This window comes from Lactuca sativa, chromosome 6, assembly GCF_002870075.4.
Source record: "Lactuca sativa cultivar Salinas chromosome 6, Lsat_Salinas_v11, whole genome shotgun sequence".
NCBI lineage: Eukaryota > Viridiplantae > Streptophyta > Magnoliopsida > Asterales > Asteraceae > Lactuca > Lactuca sativa.
The window spans coordinates 42,477,717-42,486,753 of NC_056628.2; the positions used below are offsets into that span (position 1 = coordinate 42,477,717).

Consider the following 9,037-nt stretch of genomic DNA (forward strand, 5'->3'; position numbering starts at 1 on the left):
GATATGAGCTAAGGGTCGATTGGCATGCCTCATATTAAGGGCTCGGGAGCATTCCCGATACGAACTGAGGGTCGGGTGGTATGCCATAATTGTACTAAGGGATTGAGGGTACTCTAGTCCAATAACTGGGTGGACTTGTTGTATATTGGCATTTCAGTCTAATGACTGATTGGATAGGGGTAATCTAGACTGATGGCTATAGACTCGGGGTATTCCAGTCCGATGACAGATTGGACCCAACATGCTTGTTTGTTTATGTTATGTATTTTGTGTGGTGGTACTTTGGGGAAAACTCACTAAGCATTGAATTACATTTTTTGGTTATGTTTTCAGGTACTTCCAAGGATTGTGGGAAGGCGAAGGCGTGACCATACACATCCTAATTTTATGTTGTTGATCTTGGGAAACTGTATGTTGAATTATGTTTTGGAAACAATGGCTTTGTAAACTCTTTGATTAGTAAATGGGTTGATTTGAAAATTTTAAAATTGGTTGTGGTTTTTGATATCTTATAAAGGGTGTTGCAGGTTGATTATGAACCTAAGAAATGGCTTAAAGGGTTTAAATATGCAGGGAATCCTAAAAGAATCATGAGCTTGGTCCAGAACAGTTGTCATGCCTTGGAAACCCTTAGCCACGTCGTGGCGATCCAAAAAAACACATAATCCTTCAAACAATTTCCACGTCATGGGCATCTTTGTGCCATGTCGTGGCACAAAGTTTCCACTAAAACTTCATCTTTAGTCCATGATAAGAGTAAGCTTAACCAATATGGAACACGGGTGTTACACCATAAGTGAAGAAAGAATCCATGATCCAAGTCTTCCCCCAAAAAAGATTTAGAAGCAAGCAAGTTAAATCAAAAGAAAACAATCTCAAGCAAAGAAAACCAACTTAAAGAAACAAAATCGAAGTTCATAAATTTAAGACAAAGACGTTAAGTTAAAGTTAAAGACGCGAGGAACACGAAGACATCAGGTGAGCGTAACAGCTGATACCCTCAGAAGTAAACCTAAGATGAATAGTAAGGCCAGAAAGGAATGCAAGATTGAGTCAAGTTGGAGTACTCTAAGAGAGTTCTAGAGATGCGGCCCCATTTTAAAAATATGATATTTTCCCGAACAAAGTAATAAAACATGGGGCTTATTTATAATTTAAAAACCCTTGAATCGGTGGCTATTATATAAAGTCTCACGTCCCTCTAACCTTGGACTCTGGTGTGACATCCCCAAAATCTCGGCCAGAAAAGACCGATTTTCATTTATGCTTTTAAATATTTTCAGAGTAAATCCTTTTGATTTGAAAGAGTTGCGGAATTTGTTCCCAAAAACAAAACATGATAAAACAATGTTTACCGAAGCATTTCATAAAAGAAATGTAGTTTCATTATAATCAAAACTCGGGGTGTCATGTTCCGATACAGACCAATAAGCATAAACGAATACATTACAAGTCATATAACAAATATAAACATATGCAGACTTGTAAACAAAACAACTTGATGGTTCATCCATCTCATGCCCTTCCGCCACTTCCTGTAATACAATTTAAAACTGAGTGGGTCAGGCTTGGGAGCCTGGTGAGCATATAGGGTTTTCAACCCACAATAAATATCATATTTAATTTTCACCAACCAACAATAACCCAATTACCCATTCCCGTTATTCTCACTTTAATGTCCCTAAAACAACTAACATAAGGGACCTAGTCTAAGAATATTTCATCGGGGCGACAACACATGCTTCGGGGGTACCTCAGCAATATAAGTCAAATAAGGCAACCATGAGGGGGATGGAGTACAGCGAATGAACACCCAAGTTCATTAACACCTACAGGTGGCGAACCTGCTAATGTTTCCACAAGACTGTCTAGAATAGCCAGTGGTCGTCATCTAAACTCCGCTAGATGACTCAATCAAACAACAACGAGGCCTCTCATCTGTTTATTACACACCAACTGTCTACCCATGTTCTACCCAACATATTAGTAGATAAAAATATACATTTGTATACATAGTTTAAAGAAAACCTGTATAGCATGCTTTAATCAACACATATATCACATAACAGATGAGGCACACATACACATAACACATATCTCATAAAGAAATAAGCAGATCTATAAGATAGAAGAGAGTGAATACTCATTCACACATAACACAACCAAATATATACACATAGCACGTATTTTATATATAATACTTCATATTATTGTATTTGGAAAGAAAATAACTACACACTCACTTGATCAGAAGATGATCCGACAGCACTACGGCTTATAGAAGTAGTATTCCTCAGCAGATCTGGAAGATCTCCTCGAAAATCGAACTTCTCGCGGGCAGAGCTTCGACTCAGGAATCTTACTTCTCGGGATCTTCGGGGTCTCAGGACTTGCATCGGAGCTAGAGTATGATACCGGGGCTTCGGGGTGGAATCGGCACGCAAAACGATGCAAAAGACTAGAGAGAAGAGAAGAAATGAACAAGAATTATGGCTGCCTTCGGATCCCCTTTTATAGAGGCTGGAGCCTCGGAGTACGCGGGGCGTACTGCGTTACGCGGGGCGTACTGCCCAAAACGTCATTGCTTACGTATCCGAAGTGCTCGAGTGCGAGTGTCGACATCCCTCGGAGTATGCGGGGCGTACTCAAGTACGCGGGGCGTACCTTGGATCAGATCGGTGACTCCTTCGGATAATGCCTCCGAATTTTGATTTAAATTTAATTACTAAATGATTAATAAACTTCGGAAATTCATAACTTCTTCATACTAACTTCGTTTTCGACGTTCTTTATATCCACGCGAAGGTGAGACTACGCTCTACAACTTTCGTTTAGACTCCGTCGGCTAATTTTGACTTTATTTTTATTAATTATTTTTAATAGGCCGGGACAGAAACTTTCGTTATAAATTCATAACTTCTTCGTTTGACGTCCGTTCTCGCCTAACTTTTTATCGCTTCGATACCAACAATGAGATCTTCGATTCTCATTTAGATTGCTTCGGCTAAAAACCCCTCGATCTCAAATCGAGTAAAACAGGCTGCACACCGCTAAGCCGAAACTTCGATAAATCATAACTTCCTCATACGAAGTCAGATTTGGGCGTTCTATATATATTCGGAAACCTCGTTTCAACTACTACAACATTATTCAAAGATATTAAGTTTATTTTACACTTAAATTTTGACGCTTATTTTTATTCTTAATTATTCAAACCACATAATTAAGCAATTAAGCACAAAACACACAATACTCAAATAATACAATCTTATTACTTCAAAATGGGTTACAAAGGTTAACCTAGACTATTACATTGCTAAAAATGGCAAGCCCGGAAACACAGACGTTACATCTGGCCCCATGATTGTTACAATGAGGAGAACACCTAAGTAGTGACTTTGTTGAGTCTTTAGTAGAGTGAGAACAATAATTGGATATTTTGTGTTTGGATAATTGGAACTTGACACTTATACCCTGGTTGATTGTTAATAAGTGAAGTTGCGATTTATGGATCAAAAACAAAAAAAATTATTTGAAAGTTCACTCAATCTTTTATTTTTTTTCCTTAATCTCTTCATTGTACATAAACTTGATTTCATTTCCCTTCCATTGCATGCATTCGTTCTTAGCTTATTTAAGTTCTTTCCGTCCCTTTTTGTCATCATTTCTTTTTGTCATCTAGAACTTTTTCCATTTTATCTGATTCTTTTCTTCGTTGAGGACAAAGAATAATTAAGACTGGAGAGATTTGTTAGGGGCATTTTGCTCACCTTTTTGTCACATTCATCCATCACGATAGTAATAAGTTCTAGCATTTCATATGCATATTTAATAAATAGATGTTTATCAGGTGAACAACCTAATTTGCAAGGTTTTCATGGTGATTTTAGGTGATTCAAAGATTGGAGAGCACTTAGGAGGAAGAAAAGAAGTTATGGTGAAAGTTTCGAAGCAATCGGGCAAGGAACGAAGATTTTGGAAATTTTAAAGTTTGAGCTATCACCAACAGAATGCACGAGGCGTGCCAGATTTGCCTTGAAGAAATAACACGGGACATGATGTTTGGGATGGCACATGGCGTGCTAAAATTCACTAAAATCGCACTAGGCATGCCAAATAAAAACATGACTTTTTAGCATCGAACTTTTAGAAGACATCCGTTTTAGGCATTGTACTTTACCTTTGGCACGAGGCATGCGAGATTACACTAATTTGACATGGGGTGTGCCACGCATTTAACTGCCTTTTGACAATTTTCCGATTTGCCTTATTACGAGATTTTAGTCATTTTTTAAGGACACAGTTCATTTCAGAGCTTGGGAAGAATGAAGAAAGAATACTTTTTCTATGGTTTCAATCTAAAACATTTGGAAACTTTATTTCTTAAATTCGTAAGGCGTATTTGCATTCTAATTTCCATTTATGGACTTGTTGAATTTTAGTCATGTGTGGATAAAGCCCTAGTTTTCAAATTACATGTTTTAACGTTGGTTTATAATTCAAGCATGTGATTTGATGTTTTCTGTCAATTCTATCTAGTGAATTCGATCTGTATCATTAAAAATTTTGATTTTGGTTTTGATTCTTGTTGGACACTTGAAATAGAGTTAGATCATTCAAGTTAACTTATTTTTAAAATTCATAATTTTTTTGTGAATTAGAACTAGTAACAAACATTAAGTTGATTTTCGATGAATGATAATGTGAGCCTTATTCACACATTTTTACGCTCTTGAACTTATGAGGAGTATTGAATGTTGTTGGGAACATTCACATAAAACTTAATGTAATCTTTTGATTTTTAGACATTAATTAGAAGATTATGTTATTTTCAAAGAGCTTGTTTTGAATTTAACAACTTGGTGAATGAGAGTGTTAAAACTTGTTAATGCTTTCAAGTAACAACTTAAACAGAGTTGAAGTCAATATCATTTTACAATGGAATTGCAATACCTATATAGTCAAACATAGGATTGGAACTTTACATTTCTAAATTCTCTTTTAGTAGTTTCTTTAATAACTTGCAAACATAACTCTCCTTTTGGCGACTAACTTGCACCTTGCGCAAATAAACATAGACATTAGCCATGTTTTTCTGAAGATCAACCATTTTCATCTTATATTATTTTTTAGTGCAAATTAGAAGTGTTTTGGAGCTTATTGTATTCTTATTTATTATTTGTTGTGTTTGACATTCTAACACCTCCACACGACCATCACGATAATATGAAACTTAACATTTAATTTGATTATTTAAAAAAAATACAAATAAATAAATAAATCTCTAACATATTTGTTGGCCAATGTACCTATAGCTATAAAAATCGTCAAAAAAGTTTGAAATGTGTTATAACTTATTCTCTACAAAAATATTTGATAAATACTTTTTATAAGCTATAATATTATACCATATTATATAAATCGAAAATAGATATAATAAAATATGAACTTCAATTTTTTTTTTTTTAAAAAACAACATGATCCAGTCGTGAAGTTAAAGGGAAAAAAAATTTTAAAAATTGATGTGGAAGAAAGTTATCTTTACATCATAACATCACCGATAAACTGACACGTGTCCCAAAATACCCACTTGTCTCCTTTGGATTCTATCTTTTCATCATCCACGCCTCCAACTATTCCTTGTTCTTTTCCATGCAAATCTTTCTATTTCTTTCTTTCTTTCTTCTCTCTCTCTCTCTCTCTCTCTCTCTCTCTCTCTCTCTCTCTCTCTCTCTCCACAACTGTGCTGTAATCTCGTGATTGATTGATCGAGTTCATCTGTAGTCTCAAGAATTCTCCATGGAAGTTCCTCAGATCTAGCTCACAAACAATGTCTTCTTCTTCAATTTCCAGCACAAACACCCTTTTCATTCTGTTTTACTCTCTGCTTTTCTTCTGTTTTTCCGGCAATGCGGACACCGGAACCACCACATTTGACTTCCAAACACTTACTCTCACAAGCTTGAAGTTCCTCGGCGACGCTCACTTGTTCAACAACAGTGTCAGACTCACCCGAGATCTCCCCGTCCCTAACTCTGGCGCCGGCAGGGTTTTGTACAACAAGCCAGTTAGATTCCGGCGACCTGGGAGCCCTAATCCGGCGAGTTTCTCAACGTATTTTTCATTCTCGATTGTTAATTTGAATCCGGGTTCGATTGGAGGTGGTTTGGCTTTTGTAATATCGCCGAACGATGAAGATGTCGGCGACGCTGGTGCGTATTTGGGTATTCCCACCGGTGCTGTGGCTGTTGAGTTTGATACTCTAATGGACGTCGAGTTCAAAGATGTTAATGGGAATCATGTGGGTTTGGATCTTGACTCCATGGTTTCTTCCCAAGTTGCCGATTTGGACTCCATTGAAGTCAATTTACGAAGTGGCACTCAAGTCAATTCGTGGATAGATTATTCAAGTTCAACTCAGCAACTCAACATCTCTATTTCGTATTCCAACACAAAACCCAAATCACCTCTCTTATCAATCACCACCAATCTCAATCGATACGTAAATGAGTTTATGTTTGTCGGATTTTCCGGGTCAACTCAGGGAAGCACAGAAGTCCACTCGATTGAATGGTGGAGTTTCACCTCTTCTTTCGATGATCAAGATACAATTACAAAACCCAGTCCAAATCCACCACCAACGGCCACCTTCATGAACCCCACTGCTAACCCCGTTAACTCGCCGCCGCCGTCAATGCCCCCAACGACGGCAGACTCAAACACGACGTCAACCGCCGCCGTTACGACACAAAAACAGAGCAAATGTCATAACCAGTTATGTAAGCAAAATGCAGGGGCTGTAGCGGGAGTGGTTACAGCCGGAGCATTTTTCTTAGCATTATGCGCAGTCTTGCTAATTTGGGTTTACTCCAAAAAATTCAAACAAGCAAAAAAACCACAACTTTTTGCTTCTGACATCTTTAAATCCCCAAAAGAGTTCTCATACAAAGAGCTTAAATTAGCAACCAGATGCTTTGACCCGACTCGGGTAATCGGACATGGAGCATTTGGAACCGTTTACAGAGGGATATTATCAGAAACAGGGGATGTTGTCGCTGTAAAGAGGTGTAGCCATAGTGGTGATCAAGGAAAGGCGGAGTTTTTATCGGAGTTGTCAATCATCGGAACACTCCGGCACCGGAATCTTTTAAGATTACAAGGGTGGTGTCATGAAAAAGGTGAGATAATGCTTGTTTATGACTTGATGCCAAATGGGTCGCTCGATAAAGCACTTTTCGAATCAAGATTCACATTGGGTTGGGCTCATAGAAGGAAGATTTTAATGGGTGTAGCTTCAGCTTTAGCTTATTTACATCAAGAATGCGAGAATCAAGTGATTCATAGAGATGTAAAAGCTAGTAATATAATGTTAGATGAAGCATTCAACGCTAAATTGGGTGATTTCGGATTAGCGAGGGAAATAGAGCAAAACACGTCGCCGGACCCGACGGTGGCAGCCGGGACGATGGGGTATTTAGCGCCGGAGTATTTGTTAACCGGAAGAGCAAGTGAGAAAACCGATGTTTATAGCTTCGGTGCGGTGGTGCTAGAGGTGGCGAGTGGCCGGAGACCAATTGAGAAGGAGGCAATTGGGGTGGGGACAAAAGGGCAGAAAAGTAGTTTGGTGGACTGGGCGTGGGGTTTACACCGGGAAAACCGGTTGCTGGAGGTGGCGGATCCACGGTTGTGTGCGGAGTTTGAGCCGGCGGAGATGATGAAAGTGTTGTTGGTCGGGTTGGTATGTTCCCACCCGGACCCACTGGCCCGACCCATGATGAGAAATGTGGTCCAAATGCTTGCGGGTGAGGCTGAGGTGCCCGTGGTTCCAAGGGCAAAACCGTCATTAAGCTTTAGCACTTCGGATTTGCTTTTGAATTTGCAAGATAGTGTTTCTGATTTGAATGAGATGATTACCCTTTCAATTACCTCATCGGAACACAGCTTCAATGGTGAAGTATTGGACCTGGTTTGACCCGACTCGGATGATCATTCGAATCCGGGTTCATTCAGTTTTGTCGTATTTTAACTCTCTACAGAGTGTATTAAATTTACTTGATTTGTTGATGATTTATGATGTGATGTAACGACACAATAATGATAACAACAGGCACAGAAGTATAGGGGCCAGTGGGTCATTTGTGGAAATTAGTGGGGTCAACATCATAACTTCATGCACTTCCAATTTGGAGAAAGTGTGAACGTCACTTTCACGAAAAACTAATGAAAATATGTAGGAAGATGCTTTGTGAAGGAACCAAAAGGTCAAAAAGGGAATAACAATATGGGAGTTTGAGTAAATGTATGGTAAAGTATAGTGTGACAAAAATAGGATTTTTATTCATCATTAGCTCTTTATGTTTTGTCCACTTTGTGAATAACTTTATTTGTCTACTTTTGGTGTACACATGTGCTCATTGGTTATTCTCGAGAATTTAGACATGGCTAATGTCATGTTTAACCATTTTACATCTTAGTTGTACATGTAGGTAACCTTTGATGTATTACTAGATTTCGTATGAGTTATCATGTAAGCAAGTTTATGATTGTGTATATGTAACCTATGTTTGATAGAGTAGAAAAACTAGTTTTTAGTTTAAAAATTAGTTTTCCTTGATAAGCTAGATGAATAATACGAAATAAGTTAAAAAATTAGTTTTTCTTGATAAGCTATATGAATAATACGAAATAAATTAAAATAGATATCTAAATATATAATTAAAATGACATAGGTATACTTTGAAAACTTGTCTAAAAAGTCTTGATGTATTTATCAATAAATTGTCTCAAATAATTTCGTTATATATATATATATATATATATATATTTTTTTTAAAGGAGTCTCTTTCTTCTCGACTCAATGGGAGACCTTACGTGATGAACAATTCTCTCTCTCTCTCTCTCTCTCTCAACTTCGAAATAACTTTTTAAAACGTAAGTACAATAACTTTTTAAAACGTAAGTACATTACAATAAAAAGCTTAAAAATAAGATATTTTATGAAATAACTTTTCAATCTATATACTACCCTCTTTATTTT

General features: G+C 37.4%; 1 protein-coding gene across 1 annotated transcript; it reads left to right on the forward strand.

The window, feature by feature from the left end:
- Window positions 1–5,677: 5,677 nt before the first annotated feature.
- LOC111893113 (L-type lectin-domain containing receptor kinase VIII.1-like) lies at window positions 5,678–8,519 on the forward strand. The gene has a single exon (XM_052764611.1). The coding sequence runs from the start codon at window positions 5,831–5,833 to the stop codon at window positions 7,970–7,972; it is 2,142 nt and encodes a 713-aa protein (XP_052620571.1). The 5' UTR covers window positions 5,678–5,830; the 3' UTR covers window positions 7,973–8,519.
- Window positions 8,520–9,037: the final 518 nt, after the last annotated feature.

Excerpts from the sequence above, each read along its gene's own strand:
- LOC111893113 (XM_052764611.1), top strand. The coding sequence starts at position 5,831 with ATGTCTTCTTCTTCAATTTCCAGCACAAACACCCTTTTCATTCTGTTT.